This window comes from Pantherophis guttatus, chromosome 10 (genome assembly GCF_059756535.1).
Source record: "Pantherophis guttatus breed Tessera chromosome 10, ASM5975653v1, whole genome shotgun sequence".
Classification (NCBI taxonomy): Eukaryota; Metazoa; Chordata; class Lepidosauria; order Squamata; family Colubridae; genus Pantherophis; species Pantherophis guttatus.
In genome coordinates this window covers 26,364,590-26,385,156 of record NC_142072.1, presented here as the reverse complement: position 1 = coordinate 26,385,156, position 20,567 = coordinate 26,364,590, and the positions used below count along the sequence as shown (strand labels likewise).

The window sequence follows — 20,567 nt, the reverse complement described above, 5'->3', positions numbered from 1 at the left end:
AGTAATTCCTGGAGTTGAAGTTCACACATCTTTAAGTTGCCGAAGTTCAGAAACCCTGCTCTACTGTCTACTCAGGATGGAAAAATGTACACAATAGAATGTTTCCTGGAGCTGTTAAAAAACGCTTTTCTGCTGTAAAGATTTACAGGACTGCCTGCCATCAAGAACCTACAGTGCTAGGTTGTTTTCTATGGAAGCTGGGGGAGAGAGCAGAGGAAGGACTGCAGTTCGGATTACAGACCTTATGTTTTTTGCTAAGATGAAAATTCTTACAAATGCAGACACCCCCAACAAGCCCTCAGGCAGCCCAGAACACCAGCAAGAAATACTCGTAAGACTGGGTGGTTGTTACAGCTCTTACTGCTCCACAAAAACAGGCTGACAGAAATTGAGAGTATAAAAATAAGATATTTTCCTTACCAAAGCAAAACCAAACCAAAAGAAATGGTAAAAAAGACATACAAAGCTCAGGGCCGGCCTGACTGCATGATTCTCAAGCCCCGTGCTCCAGCATGCTCCGTGACCCAGTGAGGAAACGCTTCTCCTGCAGGGCAGGGCAGGCAGCTGAGGGGCCCCTCGATGCAGTCTCGGGTAGCCCTCAACAATGCTCGGAGCTGCTGTTCTCCGTTACCTTCTGCAACTTGCCCTCAGTTCAGCTTCAGATCAGTCTCTCTGGTGGCAGAGTATGAGTAAGCTTTCCCCAGCACCAAGCGATCCCGCAGAAGTTTGAAGAAAGCATAGTAGTTGCTGAAGAGAATCAGGGCCAGCGAGATGGTCTGGTGCCATTTCTCAGAGACCACCAGTGAGTAGAGCTGATAGAAGATGACAGCCCCCTCGAGGAGGAGCAGGATGTTCAAGATCCGCAGAGGCTTGCTGAAAAAAAACTAGAGGGAAGAGAGGTTCCTTTGGGTGAACAGCCTGCAGTTCCTGGTGCCCAGTGAAGGTCTGGACTTCACAAAGGTACTGTGGATGTCCCCAATCCAAGCACCAGAGTAAAATTGCATTATTTAACATTCACGTCTTTCTTACTTTATTTTATTTATACCCCACCGTTTTGCTCTGGTGAGCATTCAAAGGGACTAGTCAAACCAAAACAGAATCTAAAAAGTTAAAAATTCAGAGTAAATATCTCAAATCTTCATCAGATCTTTTGCTATTCTCACCATCAATCTTACAAAATTGCAAAAGGGAAATGGGACTTTGGGGGAGTGGAACCCTTAAAAATACAAATTATTTTTTATTTAAGCAGTGCTGTGTTGCTCTCTTGGCTGTCAGGGTGCGGCTGAGAAACTATGGATGACAACACAGAAAAAGGGCACAGAGAAGTTTGTGGGAACCGTGGCAGTGCCCAACAGAGGAATACCAAGGCGCATTCTAAGCTATGGGCAACTGTGTTTACTGACAGGGTTGGTTTTTTTGTCAACAATTGGAGAGTATCCTCCAACTAGCCTGTGGTTTTCAGATCAGCTACAAGAGTAATGGGCAAATAGCCCAGAAAAAAGGTTTACTGATAAAACCAGCCTTTTGTCAACACAACATGCAGGTGCAAGGCAGCTTTCATTTTCACAAAGAGAAGTCCTGGAACTCCCAATTCTGAAGAACTCCCTGTTGTTAACAGTGGCATCACTGGCTCTCTTCTCTGGGCTTCTCTTTCAATTAGAAAGTTACCGCCAAGCCTTTCTGGTGATGGCAGAATTAAGTTCCTCATTTTGTCTTCTTTGGGCAAATGATGAACGTCTTGGCATGCTTTTAAATTAACGTTCAAACTTCAGAATTGAAAAACACCCTAAAATCTAAATATATAAAAATGGCTGTGTGTGTGTGTGTGTGTGTGTGTGTGTGTGTGTGTGTGTGTGTGTGTGTTCCAGCATCACTCTGTAATGCCTCGAGCAATTTCAACCAAACTTGGTACACAAATGACTTACTCTCTGGAAAGAAATACTGTGTGGGGGTAAAACACCCCTAACAACCCTCGGGGTGTGCGTTCTGTTAAGATACAGCCTGTTGTGCCTTAAAATGGCTGCTGCTGGACTGCCTTAAAATGGCTTCTACTGTACAGCATAGTGGAGTTGCCATGGTAACGTCTTCACAGTACTCCACAAGAGGGCTCCCTCTGGTAAGGGGGAAAATCCAACATTAGAAATTACATTTGTCTGGACATTTTCAACAAGGCTTTGATTATTTTTGAGGACAAATGTATGGCCATGATCAATAAAACATTACTGCAACTCGCCCTGCCTGCACCACTATGAGATCGACATGACGTACTTCATGCAGATTACATACAAGAAAAAAACTACAATGTCGAACAGCTTAGTGCATCTATCGTGGAAAGGAAGCCACTTCTAAATCAAGATCAGACAAAAAGCACTCCAAATGATCATGGATCAGCTAGCAAAACAACAAGGTGATATCATTTTACTTGATGCTTCTGGGGGCACAGGGAAAACATTTGTAATTAATTTAATTATCCCTGAAATCAGGGCTCAGGGTGAAGTTGCTCTTCCTGTCTAATACAGGAATGGGATAAACAAATACCCAGGCAACACCAGGTTATCAGCTAGTGAATAATAAAGAAGGAATAGAGGCTATAGAAAATTCCCAGTAATAGCTTTCCTGGCTGGAGTGCCAACGAAAAGAACATCATCCTCTGTTCATAGAAGGCTCAGAGGCCTATAGGCGAAAGCTGCCTCTGCAACACTCATCCAGAATCCTTTGGGCTACAAGCTAAGCAAAATGGGGCCTGGTTAACTCCTGGTTGGGAGACCAGCAGGAAACCCCGGGGCTTGTAAGATGCTTAAAAGGAAAAAAAAAAATCCCTTAGCAAACCACTGGCTGCACTCATGCGGTCACTAGAGGCCAAACCACTGTGGAGGAAGGGCAGGACAAAATGGCAGCCATCCACCATCAACGTTTGTACAAGGAGAGCAGCTTACGTGAAAGCGGAAGTGGGAGACATCCGAAGGCACTGCCACGTTGGAGTGGCCCACCGCTTTGTAGACGTTTTTGCTGTGTTTCACTAGCACCCCCTGTGGCCACAGACATTCGTCCGTCCACCTGAAAAATATATTCAACAGGCATCTGATGGAAGGAGCAGAAGAAGGAACCGGGCCTTTCCCAGCTGCTAATCATCAGTTTGGTGGCACTGACTTCCAAGGGGGATGAGAGAGGACTGCCAAGCAGCACAGGGTTTGTTTTCTTACTGGGATATGCTGGGCAGAATGAAAGCTAAAAAGCTTGAAATAGATCTACACTAGTCTCCCTTTATTTCTTTATCAGCAAAATATAAATTTGGTATAAAATGGTTTGTCGTGAATGCGACTGTTTGAGGGCTCCTGGATTGGAACTGAAAGGTGAAATTACAGCATTTGTTAAGTTAGTAATGTGGTTGTTAAGTGAATCTGCATTCCCCATTGACTTTGCTTGTCAGAAGGTCACAAGAGGGGATCACGTGACCCTGGTACACTGCAACTGTCATACATGAGCCAGTAGCCAGGCATCTGAATTTGGATCATGTGACCGTGGAGATGCTGCAATGGTCATCAATCCCTTTTTTCATTTTAACTTTGATCAGTCACTATATGAACTGTTGTAAGTCGAGGACTACCTGTATTTGAAGTTACAGTGAATCTCCACTGGGGGTACTTACAACGTTGGTCTGAAACTCTGACAACTGCTCCCTTGCAGTCACATGACCACATGTCGGGGCACTTGGGAACTGTCCCACATTTAGAGTCTTTTGCTGCATCCTGCAGTCATAGGCCTATATTTTATGAAGATTTTGCAGGAAACCAGCATTTCCGGTTTCTGGCAAAACTGTCCCATAGTGAACCATTCGTTTGTTTAACCACCATGGCGGCCACTTAATAACTGCCGCATAGAAAGTTAATAAAATTGGGTCGGTCAAATGGGTGACCCGTTTTACAATCACCGTGATTTATGACTGTGATGGGCAGAGGTTCTATAATGGTCATAAATCAAGGATTACCTATATTGCATTGAGATATAACTTCCTGCAAGTTTAGAGCAACACACTGAAATTAAACAAGCTGGGCTTCTTCAAGACAAAAAGTACAGAGAGTGAACTAATGTTATGAACACATACCTGTGAAGTAAAGGGCTGTGCTGGCCAGACATGGCACACAAGTGCAGCCACTGCACAATTTCTAATGTCACAGAAAGCTTCTTTTTATGATGGCCAGTTCCCCACCCCAAGTTGGACATTATTTATGGGCCTTTCACAGTAGACTCAGTACCAGAAGGCTCCTCAGATTTAGTTGGTGCTTTTTAAAGGATCCTAGGAGGGCCATGGAGAGCCCCATAGAAAATGGGAAAAAGAGGGAATAGAGGCTATGAGCAGGAGGACTTGGCCTTTATGCCAGCTTGTCAGGCCCCAAGTAGCATTTAGCTAGTTGGACTTTTTAAAATGGTTAAAATGTTGCTTAAAAAAGAGACACCAGATTAGACCAAACTTGAGAGACATGTTACCTTTTCCTTCCACTGCTTAATGCGGCATTTGGTACCTCCAGGCTGCAACTGCCAATTCTGAGAATTGGGAACCCTAAACCTCAAAGAGGACAAGTTTAGGAAGTCTGCTTCGTACAACCTGAGTTTCTGACTGCCTAGAAGGACAGAGAAATGGATTTCTGAAAGATGGAGGCCACTCACTGATGCTGCAGCACATTGGAGCAAAGAGAAGGGTCGACCTTCTGCCAGCAGCCCAGATGTGCGGCAGCTTTATGCAGGAGGTCGCAGTAGCGGGCAGGCAGCAGGTGCTGCATGAGGATGACGGACGTGCTGATGGAGACCAACAGGAACAACTCGCAAGACCACTGCTTGTCGTAATACTGCGTGCTCTGTGGAAAAGCAAGGGGAGATCAGGAACAAACAGGAAAAAAAAATGAGGACCACAGTTGTACTTTCCAAACTATTCTTGCATTTTCCCAAAGTATCCTGGTTAACCAAAGGACAGCTCTTTGATGAGTGGGAAATGGGAATTATTTGTGGAAGTCTACAGCACTGGGATTGATCCAGCAAGGCTGTCTAACTTCTAAAGTTCTTTATTATTACACGGTGGTTCTGGAGACCAGAGTAGGTCAAATATGTTTGATCTTAAAATCTGGTCTGGAGGATGACTTCAAAATAGATTTATAAATAAAACCACAAAAGCATTTACTGTGTGGTAAAATGTGATGATATATGTGAACTATCTCAAAATTTGCCTCTATAACAAGGTTGTCCAACTTTGGCACCTTTAAGACTATGGACTTCCAACAGGTAGAGTTTAAGTCCACAAGCCCTCAAGTTTCCAAGATTGGATACCCCTGCTCTAAAACAATAAACAAATTTGTACCATCTCGCCCAAGGCACAAAAATAACTGTTGAACTAACTTTCAATAATGGTGGGTTTGAGCAAGACATCAAACCTGACATCCTTTCCATGACTGGGTCATAACGCCATGGTCTCAACCCATATCTGAGATCCCTAAATTTATGGTGCTGAAGAAAAACAGAACAGGATAAAACCTCCTGATTCTGAACTACACAGAAGAGTAACTTGGTTTTTAAAAATGGGATTTTAAATTTGGGGTTTTAAATTGAGCCTATCATTTAATAATTTTAATAATTTTAAAATTTTGCCTGTCTTTGTGCTTTTAATCAGGCTGTACACCGCCCTGAATCCTTCGGGAGAAGGGCGGTATAGAAATAAAATTAATAAATAAATAATAAATAAATAAATAAAACTTCCAGAAAAAGGGCCCATTCCCTTTTAGAAAGGGAGAAGCAATTCCTTTTTGGAACTGGCCCAACCTTGACTGAGAGGTCTACCCTCCCCTCTCCACAACTGAATTGTCCTGCAGGAGCCCCAGTCCACAACCACCTACCTTCACAAACCACACTGGTACAAAGGCCACATAATAGGCACTGAGCATGGAGCTTAGCAGCACCTCCTTCATGCGCCAGTTGAAATCCACTTTCAGATACTCCACTTCATTGCGGATCAGATCTGGGGAGAGACAGCAGGCATGGGTGGGCATAGTCTCCATGCTGTAGAGCTGCCGAGTGTGCTGCTTCCAAGTCTCCTTGAGAACAGAGAGGTAGTCCTTTCCCCGCAAGCTGACATCCCCTGTGTCACGAGGGCCAATGCTGGCCACAGGAGAGAAGAAGCCGCTCTTACGAAAATCGCAGTTTAGTTGCAGGAAGGGGATGTACATGCCAAACCTTGAAAGAGGAGAACAATTCTGAAGTAACTTTTATGAAGTTATAGTCATTGTCCATGTTACTTTCCAAACACTGAGCAGTTTATAATCTAAATGGTATTCATTTTAAAGTTCTTACTGAAACTAACATGAATCTGCTCCTCTACTAACAAGACTGTAAAACAAGTCAAGCGAGAGACTGGGAAGTGGCCTGCTTAATGTCAGAGATTTGTTTATAGTAATTTAAAGAAATTACAAGTAAGATAACACAATGCTTATTCTGGCGTAGATAGAATAACTTGTTAAAATACAGTCATCAAATATCCAGAAGAGGACAATTATGTCTTCATTGGCCACTGACCAAAACAACTGGATATTAAAGTAATGGAAACCCAAAATCATTTGGAGGACTACAAATGCTTCATTCTTTAATACAGGTGGTCCTCAGTTAATGATATCATCTGGGACCAGAATTTCTGTCGCTAAGCAATGCAGTCATAAACTGTGATATCACGTGACAGCTTAGCAATGGCAGGTCCAGCACTTCCTGGTGGCTGTCCTTAAAGGAATCCAGAGCAATCATTAAGAAGCAAGGATGTCACTTGGTCACCATTTGAGACTTCCTGTCTGCTTCCTCACTGAATTTGCTTGTAAGAAGCCAGCAAAGGTCAGAATTAATGATTATGTGACTTCTGGAGGCTGCAACATCATGACAGCAAACTGAGCACTGAGAACTAGTAAGAACTACTTGTTCAGTGCCATCACAAGCTTGAATAGTTGCTGAACAAGTCATTGTTAAGTGGGGCCACCTGTAAAAGAATACATTTTGTTAAAGCTAGGTTCTGGCTCAATATATTTTGGAGATATACAAGTCTATCAACAAGATTTGAACAAGGATGAGCAAAGAGAAACATTACAATTGGATTATATTGTATAATAAGAATTTCATTTTTCAATGTGTGCCAGTGTGTTCACAAAAAGTGACAATAAAGGTTCTTATAATTTTCCCCCCTTTTTTTGCCATTTCCTCACTGAAAAAAAGCAAACTTAGTAGGCAAGGAAGAGAGGTATTGCTATCTTACTGACTAAAAATGGATTAAAGCACCTGAAATAGCTATGAATAAATGGAGCTCGCCTTCTGCTGCCACTGCTGCACCACTCCTCTGGAGCTCACCTTCAGGACGGATCAGTTTATCCAAACCATGCTTTGCTTCCCGGGAAGGGCTCTGTTGTGGAGGGCTGTGTGCCCAGACCAGGCGCTTTCTCTCGGGCCTCCCGCCTCACATGGGGTGGCAGGAGGAAGACGTGTGTGGCCGGGAAGGCTGCCTGCAGTTCTTGCAGCCAAAGCTGGCATGTCTGCGAACCCGCAAGTATGTATGAGGCCTTCTGCCTTGAGCAGAAGGTTGAATTATAAGAGCTCCAAGGTACCTTCTTCTAGCCTATGATTCTAAACTCTCAAAGACAAGGGAATTTGCTTAAATTGTGTGTGTGTGTGAGAGAGAGAGAGGGAGGGAGGGAGGGAGAGGGAGAGGAGCAGGCTTTTGGGGGGTACATTTTGGAGAAGTATCAAGAGAAATGCCAAAAGGGCAATCAGCTTGGTATTAAATTCCAAATGAAATTGGGTCTTCAGGGTAAGGAGACATGAAGAACTTTCATCTGCAGGTTTCTAAAAATCTTATTAAAATGAATGCAGCTCATTAGTCCTCAGGGAGCAAAAGCGAAGAGGATCCCAATGAGGGCCTTAGCTACTTAGCTCAGGAATAACAGAGCTGAAAGGGACTTTGGAGATCTTTTAGTCCAACCCCCTGCTCAGGCAGGAAAACTGAGGATGCCAAAATCTGAGTGGAGGACCTGGTAAAGGTGTCAGAATAACACAATAACACTTAGAAGTGACCTTGAGAGGGAGGGGAGGGAGGACCCTATACCATTTCAGAGAAAAGGCTGTCCAGTCTCTGAGCTGAGTTGGCCACGGCCACCCAGCCACCTGCCCACACAGCCAGTCATTAGGGCAGAGAACTGATTGTTAAAACATTTGAATCCCACCACTGCGTGAGACTGAGTTCTAATCCTGCCTTAGGCATGAAAGCCGACTGGGTGAGTTTGGGCCAATCATTCTCTCTCTTAGCCCAACTCAGCTCACAGAAGGAGAAAGAAGTATTGTTGAGTTATTCATAAAAATAATAAAGAACAATCAAGCGCTCTTTTTTGGTACTTACGGATAACATAGGAACAAGAGGTTGAGGAGCGAGTATGATCTGAAGAGGTGGATAATAGATTGGCACAGGCTCCAGCCTGCACCTGTTAGGACAGCAAAGCGCATAGTGACAAGGAAGATGGAGCGTGGCAAAGAGACCTTTCCCGTATGAGAAGCCTAAAGGAACAACAAAAAAAACAAGGATTTGACTACCGTATTTTTTTGGAGTACAAGACGCACCTTAGTTTTTGGGGAGGAAAATAAGAGAAAAGCTGATTGGCAGGTGGATCAGCCTTCTGGAATACCCAGAGGTGAATATTAGCAACAGGTTTGTTGGTTGTGAGCTGTGTGCCTTGCTTTTTTTTCCTGCCTCTGAAACTTCTGGAACTGTTTCAGAAAAACTTTTTTTCCTGCCTCTGAAAGCCTCCAAAACAGAGCTTCAGAAAAAAAGCCTCTGAAGCTCTGTTTGGGGGCTTCTTTTTTGAAACTTCTTTTCTGATGCTTTGTTCAGCCTCTGAAACTTCCATTTGAGAAGCTGGGCAGGGCTACATTCGGAGTATAAGACGCACCCAGATTTTCACCCTCTTTTTTGGGGGAAAAAGGTGCATTTTATACTCCGAAAAAGACAATACTTCTGGTTAGGAGGAAAATGAACAATGCTCCAGAATTCTAGGTGCTGATTTGATTTCTGAGGGACTGTAATTCCCAAGTCTATGCCCACTCAATTTATAAGGACTTAGATTTGAATTTAGATTTGAATAAACATGCTTAGGATTGCAATATATAAGGCAAATATCTGGATTGCGGGGGGGGGGGGGGTCTGGAATCCCATCATCCCTGGAAAGAAATTAGATGGGTTACGTGTGCCTCTGAGGTGGCATCCAGACTGGAGTGGGCAGCAGGATCTTGGTCAATTTTCCTTGATGGGGGTGGGTGGCAAAGGACAAAAATGGGCCTATTTTGCCTTTTCCTATGCTTAGTTCAATATATTTTGTGCATAAGAAAGTGGCTTCTGGCAGGGCAACTCTGATGTTCTTCAGGAGCTAAATCTAGTTTCACCGCTAGCCAGCTGTGCCCAAAAATATTCTCAAGGGAGATCATCCGCTGAATATCTATAGTTAGTCCTCAACTTATGGCTGTAATTGAACCTGGAATTATGATCATAACTCATGGCAGTCATCAAGCAGATCATCATGTGACTGCATCCAATTTTATAACATTTTTGTAGTGGCTGTTAAGTGAACATCCTGATCATTAAATAAATCCGTTTTATCCAATCAGCATTTTTTTTTGGCCAGGAATCGGAAGTAAACGCCAGAAACTGGCAAAAAATGCTGAAAATTAGTCATGTGATGAGATGCTGCAAACAGCTGTACATGTGAGCCAGTTACCAAGAATCCAAAATGTGATCATGTGACCATAGGTTCTGTGTATGGCCGTCAAAAATTCTGGAACTGGGTCCAGAACTGGGTTTTCGGAGGGTCTGTTGTAACTTTGAATGGTTGCTAAGTGACTAGTCATTAAGCAAGGACTACTGTTCCCTTCTCCAGCAACAGCTTACAAGGGAGCAGGAACACGAGAGCCAACCTTCCTTTTCTGAACATTTTTTCCCAGATGTGCTTGACTGTTTGTGGGATGGAGGCAACACTTCCTTCCCGTGGCTAGGCATTTTGTGGAAAGCTCCTGGAACTAGTGAAAGTTACTGACGGCAGAGTTGCTGGTGACATAAGAAGCAGCAGCCAAAGGATAATCGGAAGCAGTAATTTCCCACATCTCTGACCCAAGTGGCACAACTTTACCTCTTTCACTTCCTTCACAATAGCAATTATCAATCTTCTTGCCAGAACAATCGTTGTCACTGCCAGAACATTGAAATCAATGAGATGAAAATTCTGCAAGAAGGAAAGACAAGACTATGGTTAACCTAGGAACAGAAATCTAACAAATGCCAAAAAGAAGTAAGAATTCCCTGAGAGTCTTAGGAAAAAAATAGGAAAATAAAGCTGTGCGTATACAGATAATCCTTGATTTATAACCATAATTGGGATAAGAATCTCTACTGCTAAGCAGCTGGTTATGAAGTGAATAATGCCCAATTTTACAAGCTTTCTTTTGCCATGGTTACTTAGTGTATCATTGCTGTTGTTAAATGAATCACATGGTCATTAAGTGAATCTGGTTCCCCCCCACTGACTTCACTTGTCAGAAGCTGGCCGAGAAGGTAGTAAATAGCAATCACATGACTTAGGGGACTGTGCAACAGTCACAAATAGATGCTGCTGATCAAGCCCCCAAATTTTGATCATGTGACTGTGGGGATGCTGTGAAGCCATAGGCAAGATGACCACTTTTTTCAGTGTCGTAGTTTTGAAAATTTGCTAAATAAATGGTTGTAAATCAAGGACTAACTGTATCTGCTTCTCTGAGCTGTATTCAAAGGAAGTCTTTGAAATGACTGTCATATACTGTTATGTCCTTGCAGATGTATAGCTCAATACGCAATTTACATTTACAATGTCTGAATCTAACCATGTTTGTTCCTGACCTTCTCTGGCACTAAGAACAACCAGACATAAAATGAGGAGAGTTGCCTTGTATATTTTGGCTTACTTTACTTACTTTATACTTTATTGGTCAAAAGTGTGATTAGACACATAAGAAATTTGTCTCTGGTGCAGAAGCTCTTAATGTACATGCAAAGCAACACAGTAGTAATAATCATAATAAGGATACCAATAGGAGGGATGGTAGAGAAGAAGAGAAAGATAATACTACAGCAATACAACATGACTAAATATATTTAAGACACAAGACAATACTGTGAGGATTACTGTGAGACAATACTGTGAGGTATTCAAGTGATGAACTAGTCTCTGTGTCTAGTTGTTTTGGTATCCAATACCCTATAGTGGCATCCTGAGGGGAAGACTAGAAACAGTTTATGTCCAGGATGTGAGGGGTTGTTGGTATTTTCTCAGCCCTCCTTCTGACCCACACATATACAGGTCTTCTATGGAAGGCAGGCTGGTTGCCAATTGTTTTTTCTGCAATTCTATGTAATTATCCGTTGGAGTTATATCAGCACTTATTACTTATTATATAATATATTACACAGTATTATAGCACCAGTTCCAGAAACAGACAGAGGGTGCCCCACTGTTTCTGGCCTTCCAGCTATTCAGCTCTTCCAGATTTTCAGGTATCTGGCTACATAGACTTCTTTTTCAGAACAGAACTTCATCCTGAAATTAAGGATATCCCCAATTCCATAGGGGACTGTCTCAGATACCTGGTTACTGACTCCAAGATAAATGTTTCTGAGCAACCAAATAAAAACCTGAGTAGAATTCATAAACAGTTTGAAATTATTTGCCAAAGATTAGAACAGTGTTTCTCAACACTGGCATCTTTAAGAAGGATGGAGATTACAACTCCATCCTTCTTAAGGCACCCTGTTATTAAGCTGGTTATTAAGCCCAGCTGCCTGCAATTACTGTAGGGTTCGAATCTCGCCAAGGCTCAAGGTTGACTCAGCCTTCCATCCTTTCTAAGGTAGGTGAAATGAGGACCCAGTTTGTGGGGGCAATAAGCTGACTTTGTATAAATATACAAAAGGATGAAGGCTATTGCTGAGCACATTGTAAGCCGCCCCGAGTCTTCGGAGAAGGGCGGCATATAAATCAAATTAAAAAAACAAAACAAAAAAACTCCCAGAAATCCTCAACCAGGATGATTGGCTGGGGAATTCTGGGACTTGAAATCCACCCCTTAAAGCTGCCACGGTTGGGAAACACTGGATTACACAGACGGCAAAGATTTCTTATCATACTGCCTATATAATTGAGCTCACAAATGAATATTTATATACATAAATATATAAATATATTTATATATTTGTAAATGGGTATCAGGAAGGCATTGCCACTGCTCTCTGTCTTCAGATCATAGGTATACAAAACTTTCCTCTCATTATAATGGTTGACATATCTTATGAAGTGCATCAGAGTTTATGCTGCAACGTAGTTGCTGGGCCCGAGCATGCATGCTCCCATGGGTGCAGCCCCAGGCTCCTCTTCAGCTGTTGCTTTTTTATCAGACCTTTCAAATTAACATTAACAGTTTTTAGAATGATTAAGCCCAAATAATATAGAACAGGGTTTAGCTGGCTGGAGAATTCTGGGATTGAAGTCCACACATCTTAAAGTGATCAAGGTTGAGAAACACTGGCAAAGAAGGTTAATATTAATTTAGAGACTAGATTTAAGAAAAATATAACTTTCACTGGCAGCCTTTATACATTCCCCAAGACTCACAGCAGACCCCGTTATACATCACATTTCTATACTCTTAAGTTTAGTATTTGAACTATTTGAAGTCTTTTAAGAAGAAATTTGGGCAATCATTTTCTCCAACTTGATGCCTTTGGATGTCATCTCTCACAATATTAAGGCAGCAGTATTTTTTCTAGTTTTATAATTGTGACTTTAAGATCTTGCAAACAGGCAATCAGATATAAAATACCCACCAATGAAGTATGGGAGGGAGGGTGAGATGGTGGGTACCACCAGACTGTTTTGTAGATGTTTATGTAGTGGACAAAGAGAGCAATAAGATGACAGAAGAAGAGCTGGAGTTCAAACAAGATGCTCCTCTCAATGGGAAGTTCTGGGATCTTGCAATGCTGGAGGGGAACCACTGTTTGGGTGGCCAAAGGAGGGCTGGAAAGACCTGTCCCTGAACCGCTCCTGCAAGAGGAAAACAAAATATGTCAACTCAAAAAAGAGATTCGTAGTTTTGCTCTGGGAAGTTGGGGGTGGGAGGGTTTGGGCAGAGGTGGGAGGGGAAAACATTTGTAAAACTTTTTAAAACTTTTTAATAATAATAAAAAAAGAGATTCGTAAACATTCATGTGCCTTACTCTGAAGGGGATAACTCCCAATGACCCAATTGATAAGTGAACACCACATGATCAGTTTAAGCTAAGTTTATTTGAACAATAGGGTGGGGTAACAATCTTTACCTTGAGGATACAAATAAATAATAAATGCTGGCCAATAATATCAAGTGCCATTCTTATTATTGATAACATGGATTAAATTTTCTGCTCACAGTGAGACAACACAGTTAATAAAGTAGAGATTTGCACAAGTCAGACTTTGTGGTTGTTACTTCCTAGTTACCTTGGAGGAATATGCCCTGTTTTGAGCAAGCGCCTGTAATTGTTTGAGCAAGCGATTAGAGAGGTTTATGTGCATTCAGGAACTTTGGTAATTTTCTGGTATCTATTTTACTTATTCAACTTCCAGAAATCTAATTTGGCTTTACAGGTGGTCTTTTGACTTATGACTACAATTAAGGCCAAAATTTCTGTTGCTAGGTGAGACATGTGTTAAACAAGTTTTGCCCCATTTTACCACCTTTCTTGCCACAGTTTTCAAGTGAATCACCACAATTAAGTTAGTAACATGGTTGTTAAGTGAACCAGGCTTCCTCATTGACCTTGTCAGAAGTTGCCAAAAGGGGATCTCATGAAACTGCAACCGTCATACATATGAGCTAGTTGCCAAGCGGCTGCATTCTACTCATGTGACCATGGGGATGCTGCAATGATTTTAAAAATGGCCATAAGCCACTTTTTCAGGGCCACTGTAACTTCGAATGGTCACTAAATGAACTGTTGTAAGTTGAGGATTACAAGTCTATTTTGCCCACTGCTCCTTCTCCTACTTTATTAGCATTCTCATGCCCAATTTGTTTCTTTGCTCATACTATTACAATGTCATTTAAAGACTGTTTAGAACTATCATCCTCTCTTTACCACTTGCTATTAAAAGCAACAATAAAGGTAAAGTATTTGCCTTGCATCATTTATATAGTGTCTGCTGTATATCTCAAGGCAGTTTACGCAGAACAATTAAAACCAAGAGAACTAGCGACAGCCCTCTAAGCACAGATATATTTTAAGATGGTGTAGAAGCTACCACCAGAGGAATATTTAGCATCTACATCTGGTCATCAATAATTTCCAAATCAAATTAAAGAGTGATTATTTTAAAGGTGTGAAGAATATTAAAACCAGCTACCATGAAAACAGTGAATCATTGTACTAATCTTCCTTGGCTCATCACCATTGATCAGGATGTGAATACCAGAGAAAAACACTTTTTGTTGTTGTTTTACATTTGTTTCAACAAGAACTTTGCCCCCCCCCCCCCCCACGTAGCCTTAAAGTGGGAAATGTTTTATTGCAAATCACCCTGGGACAACTTCTCTTAAACTATAGTATCGAGAGTGTAATAATTCTTAGTCAAGTATTATGTAAATTAGGCAGGATTTACAATCATTATAAGCTCACATCTACACATTGTCAAGGTCTTGCCCCATACTCTTATTTCCCAACAAAGCGAAGTGTTTAAATGGGACTTCTTACTGGGCCTCTGGATTTCATAGAACTGTCTGTAGCACAGCTGTACCTGGTACGTGAACGCACACTAGTGACTGAAGAAGTTGTGGAGTGGCTGGCACCACCAGGAGCTCCAGTTTCACAGAGAGGATTGCGGCAGTAGGATGTCCGGTTAGGTCCCCTTCTTCCCCCTGCCATAACCCCTGGCAATCAGAGGGCAGCCCTGCTCCTCAAATGTTTTCTTTGATTCTATGAACTGGAAATGAAAATGTTAGGCCTCCATTGTTATAATAATTCCTAGAATATCTGGAAAGCTCTGAATAGGTTTATCATTTCAAGAAAAGCATCTCATATGAGGGGTTGGTGCACAAATATCAAATCTACACATAACATAAACATCTTAGCAATCTGTACAAGAATGATGACTGGAACATGATAAAATTCTTCCTAAACTGCAGATACATCAGGCTCAAAGTTAAAACTATAGATTTCATGAAGCTAATTTCACTTTTATTCATTATATTACAGTAGCATGTTTCACATATCCATTTGCCATTTCTTAACCTGATGATCTCCCGCTTCAATGGCTGGCTAGGAAAAATGGGAACTATTGTCTAATAATGTGCTAAGAGTACCAAATTGTGGGAAGCTGCAATGAGTTCTACTTATAAACAGTCCTAGAGTTGCTTCACACAGATACATACATACCCTAATGATGCAACTAAATCTGTGCACTGATTTTGAGTAATCCTGTTACAATTTTTGAATATTTTATCACTTCGGGAATATTTGCACATGGGTCTAAAAATAGCACTGCTACATTTAAACATTCAAAACTGGTTTCTAAATATCTCATTTTCCTGGGGCCACTTGCTCTCATGTAGCCTGTTTTATATATATATAAAATTCTGAACGGGAGAAAAAACTCCTATCTTGGGGGAAAATGGGGTGCAAAACAGACCCAAACTATTTATAATCATTCATTCCAAAACACTTTTATCTCCATTTCACAGAATCAGGAATAACCCCCCCTTCCCCCAACAGTGTAAAAGAATCCACACAATACAGCAGCATTTACAGCAGTGTTTTTCAAACTTGAGGTGTGTTCTTCCAAGTCCCAGAATCCCCCACACATGAATTGGCTGGAGAATTCTGGGAGTTGAAGTTCACTTCTCTTAAAAGTGGCCAAGTTTGAAGAACACAGCCTTAGAGTGTCCACAGTTAAATAGAGGAGGAAGGGAATGAACTGTCAAGCGAAGATGCCCCTCAAAGCACCACGGGATAGAGCAGACAGCCTTAAACCTGGAGTAGTAACTCCCTAGAGCAGTTTTTCCCAACCTTGGGAACTTTTAAGATGTGTGAACTTCAACTCCCAGAATTCCCCAGCCAGCCATGCTGGCTGGGGAATTCTGGGAGTTGAAGTCCACACATCTTAAAAGTTCCCAAGGTTGGGAAAAACTGCCCTAGAGGGTGGCTGGAGCACATCCTGGGGTAATGGAGCCATTTGTACAGGTAGTCCTTGACTTACAACAGTTTCATTTAGTGACCGTTCAAAGTTACAATGGCACTAAGAAAAGTGACTTACGACTGTTTTTCGGTTACGACCTTTATAGCATCCCCACGATCATGTGATCAAAATCCAGACGCTCGGCCACTGCTTCGTACTTATGACCGTGGCCTGCGCCCCTTTTGCAACCTTCTGACAGCAAGCAAAGTCAATGGGGAAGCCAAATTCAACTTAACAGCCAGGTTACTAACTTAACCAACTGCGGCGGGTTCGCTTAAACTGTGGCAAGGAAGGTCGTAAATCGGGGCAAAAACTCACCTAACCAATAATGTCTCACAACAAAAAAAAAAAAGCCCCCCCGTTGTGGTCGTAAGTCGAGGACTACCTGTAACGGCTTTCCCCGGTGAGTCGAGAGGATCGGGATGCAGAGACGCTCGCGGAGAACGACCGTTTGGGGGGCGATTTGGGCGAAGGAAGGCGTCATTATGGACCCTATTGAACAATTCTGGGGCGCGCTGGGTTAAAACACCTGAATAATCACCGGGATGCGAGGAGGCAGAAACGTAATTAATCGTCGCCCCCGCCGCGGCCCTCCTGGCGAGCCCCGAGATTTCCCGCCTTCAGGCTATCAAGAAAGGCCACGGCCAGACCCGTAGGTCTGTGCCGGCGCGACCCTCGTGCCTCGCGTGAGGAGGGAGCCGGGCGGGCGAGACGGAACGGGGGCGAAATGCCCATCCTCGTGCCGGAGGAGGCCGCGGCTGCCGAGCAGCAGCAACACCCGGAGGTCGGAGAAACGCCACAGTCCCCGCCTCCCCGGGACGGAGGAGCAGGAGCCCTAAGCGGCCCAACGCGCAGCCTCCCGCCGCCTTCGCCTCACCCATCGTCAGCAGGATCGTTCAGCTCCGGCGGCGGCCGCGGGAAACAAGATGGCGGCGGCGCTCCGCGCTCTCGGCGCTGGGAAGGGGACGGCGGCCGGCGACAGACAAAAGGCCTTGTTGCGGGACTCGCGTGAGCGAGCCCCGCCCTTTAATTTGGGAGGAGCTCCGGAGGAGGATGCGCGCGCAACGCGGTTTGCCCAGTGTTCTCTTTCTTTTGATGGGATGCCAGCGCGAACGGCAGAAGGGGAGTTGCGCGCTCCCAATTGCGCCAGATTAAAGGAACCGTTTTGCCTCGGGAGCCAAGGCGCCTTATGCAACTTCCGCACCCCACGTCCCAAGGATTCCAGTCTAGACAAAGCGGCGCTCCTACCTCACCAGCAGTTTCTCAACCTTGGCCGCTGGACGATGTGTGGACTTCAACTCCCGGAATTCCCCAGCCAGCTCTGCTGGCTGGGGAATTCTGGGAGTTGAAGTCCACACATCGTCCAGCGGCCAAGGTTGAGGAACACTGCTCACCAGTCTACCTTGCAAAGCTCAGTTGGAGAGGTGCAATGAGCTTGGGACCCTGAACAGTGTCGGGTGGGAGACCCACCATTAAATCTCACAGCACCAGCCAAGCTGGGCAACTAATAGCCTGGAATATTTGGCAAACTTTTGCCTAGTCAGCTATGCAGACATGTCCCTGGAGTCGGCAGGAATGAAGCTACTTTTTAATTCAGACTCTTCATTCCTGAAACCATCTTTCTCCAGAAGTGAAGCTGTTGGCTACTAAGGCTGGCTGCTTCCCACAATTGTAGTGTCTTTGGCACTGCAATTTGGCTCCTATCCCGACAGCATTTCAGCATTGGGTCTGTGATTGTCTTATGCCAACATTTTGTTCTTGATGTACTGTACAAAAATGGCCACAGATAAAAGTTCTTTTGATTTCCAAAATGGAAACTCAGCGCACCCTCCTGAACTTTAGATAACTTGCTTTAAATTACGGTGAAAAATTATATAGCAGGAAATGTTGCCTGCGTATAACTAGAATCACCGACTTGCATTTTCCAGAGCTGTGCATTTACACTAAATGCCATTTATGCTATTTTTTGGTCCCATGACTCTCATCTGCTCTCTATACTTTTGGAGGAGTATTTGACCATTTGGATTATTTATATTTGATTTGAAGGTGTACTTCAAACACTGTTTGATCCCTTAAAAGTGAGGAACTAGATCAGCCAGGAGTCAACATTTACTTTCTTGACAAATATGTGCATCCTTTGAATATTTAAGCAGATTCAAACAAATAGTTTAAATCTCTAGATTTGTTTTTCGAAGGGTTAAACATTGCAAAGATAATAAAAATGGAAGCAATATATCTAGTATTATGACCTTTTGTTCCAACAGCTGTGAATGAAACGGAAAAAAAAGAAGTACCAAGCTCAATTTCTGTGCTATATATGAACCTTTTTTTGAGTTGTTTCTAGTAATCCTGAGAAGTTAGGAAGGACCAAGAACTATTTGGCAGAAGGAATCTTTCAACATCCCATCCAGAATGTTTGTGTGGAAATAATTACATTCATTTCAAAGATTATACTTATATAATTATAATTTATGCAATTATAATTAAATCCATTTTTTTCTGTTACCTACCTGGTAACAATAAACTTTCTATTTTCCATATTCTTTCTTTCAATGCTGTGATAAATGTTTTGCCTGATCATATGAAGGCTGAATTATCATTTAAAAATAAAGTTCAGCTGAATGTCCATAGGATGCTCCCATCTCATGAAATGACTAACATAAAATCATACTTTTTTTTTTAAAAAAAGGAACCTTTATTCAAATGTACTGTACTATCATGGCACATGAAAATAGATCCAAATCACACTCCTTTGTTCCAGTACTAACCATAAAAAGAGGAATTTTTAGAAAGTCATTATTTTAAAAAATGAAAGTGCATGGAGCAATTAGTTACCAAATTATTCAGATTACATTATAAAATAAGCCTCCCTAAAGTCCTGTCCGGTACACATAGAGTTGGAAAAGTTTGGAAAATCTCCAAGACTTGATAAAATATGTTCTATTATAAAAGTTGTTTCCAAGTCATCTTCTTTGATTTGAAGACTCCGCCTATTTGGAAAAAAATGGAAAGTGTTACTAAAATATAGCACTTAATTCTTGATTATGTTCAACAGTTACATGCCAATGGTTCTTAATCAGTGGCACAGTATAATTTAGTGATTTACAGTCAGAGCCCCCAAAACACAATATTCATGTTTTCAAATTGCCCCTGAAAATTCAGTGAAAGTAAGATATCGGATGTTGGACGCCAAGATATGTTTTAATTTCCATTACATACTTGAGAGAGATGTCACTTTCAGTTTAAGCGGTAGCTTGCATCTTCAGACCCATATAGAAATCATTGTAGGAAGAGGGTCATGTTAGTCTATGGTAGAAAAAAATCAGGAGTCTGGTATAGTTTTGCAACTCAAATTTTATTCAAAGGCGTTCGTTTGTGTGAGCTGCACCTTTTGATCGCAAGTAGTCACGGAAGCTTATGCCTTTGGATAAAATGTGTTAGTCAGAAAAGGTGCTACTAGACTTCTTACAAAGAATTCACTAAGATGTTGGTTCTTCCATTCCTGATTAAAGGGAAACCAGTCCATCTGTGCAAAGCTTTTACAGATTGTTCCAGGCAATGAGCAAAATATATATATAAAAAAAAATACTCCAAGAGCAGACACAACAAAATAGTGGCCATTTTTAGAAAAGCTTATGGACCATTGGTATGTATAAATTGGCTGTAACAGTGGTGGGTTGCTCCGGGTCCACCCCGGTTCAGGACGAACAGGTAGCGACGGCGGGAGGCTCCGCCCACCCTCCCAGAGGTCATCAAAACAACAACAACACAACAACAAGTGAACCGGTAGCACTGGGTTTTGAAACCTACTGGTCAGTAAGCTCTGGTATTAATTCATTTAAAGTCCCTCTCTGCAAGGCTTGACTCTCCCGCCAACCTGAGAAAAGTCCATTCTATAATGTTCTGAAGTTTATTCTCCAACCTGGGGTCCTACATGTTTGTGTGGGATAATTCCTACATTTTTTTTCCCAGCCAGGCAAGGTGATTTGCACAGTTTGTTTTAAAGGTACAGTACACTTTCTTTTTATGGTGTTTTGGCATCCAATGTTGTTTTGTTGTTCTGGATTAAGTGATACAGCATCAGGTCCTAGCACTTGAGTTCTTCTAACTGGGAACTGTTTTAGAAAGACTGCTTAGAAATGCCAAGAGCTGTCTGATTATATTTCTGCTCTTTATACAGTTCACTACGCTATTTCAATGCTATCATACTTTCTTACTTCGATGTGAAATTTAAAAGGGGAGCATGATTTAATCACACACTAG

General features: G+C 42.3%; 1 protein-coding gene across 6 annotated transcripts; it reads right to left on the bottom strand.

The window, feature by feature from the left end:
* Positions 1–342: 342 nt before the first annotated feature.
* TMEM39B (transmembrane protein 39B) lies at positions 343–17,591 on the bottom strand. Of its 6 annotated transcripts, none has more exons than XM_034413330.3 (9): positions 17,182–17,591; positions 14,868–15,053; positions 12,920–13,139; positions 10,194–10,286; positions 8,417–8,571; positions 5,886–6,222; positions 4,669–4,856; positions 2,937–3,057; positions 343–884 (listed from the first exon to the last, which is right to left on the bottom strand). In XM_034413330.3, exons 2-9 carry the CDS (start codon positions 14,993–14,995, stop codon positions 648–650), a joined length of 1,479 nt encoding a protein of 492 aa, XP_034269221.1. In that variant the 5' UTR covers positions 14,996–15,053; positions 17,182–17,591; the 3' UTR covers positions 343–647. The 6 variants fall into 6 exon arrangements, with proteins under 6 accessions (XP_034269221.1, XP_087732849.1, XP_034269223.1 ...); XM_087876723.1 differs by having other exon boundaries at positions 343–2,113; positions 17,182–17,338; XM_034413332.3 differs by having other exon boundaries at positions 14,885–15,053; positions 17,182–17,338.
* Positions 17,592–20,567: the final 2,976 nt, after the last annotated feature.

Excerpts from the sequence above, each read along its gene's own strand:
- TMEM39B (XM_034413330.3), bottom strand. The coding sequence starts at position 14,995 with ATGGCAGGGGGAAGAAGGGGACCTAACCGGACATCCTACTGCCGCAAT. Across the intron at positions 6,223-8,416 it reads CTCTTGTTCCTATGTTATCC|GTTTGGCATGTACATCCCCT; the intron begins GTAAGTACCAAA and ends TCCTCTTTCAAG. Across the intron at positions 885-2,936 it reads TCTCCCACTTCCGCTTTCAC|TTTTTTTTCAGCAAGCCTCT; the intron begins GTAAGCTGCTCT and ends TCTTCCCTCTAG.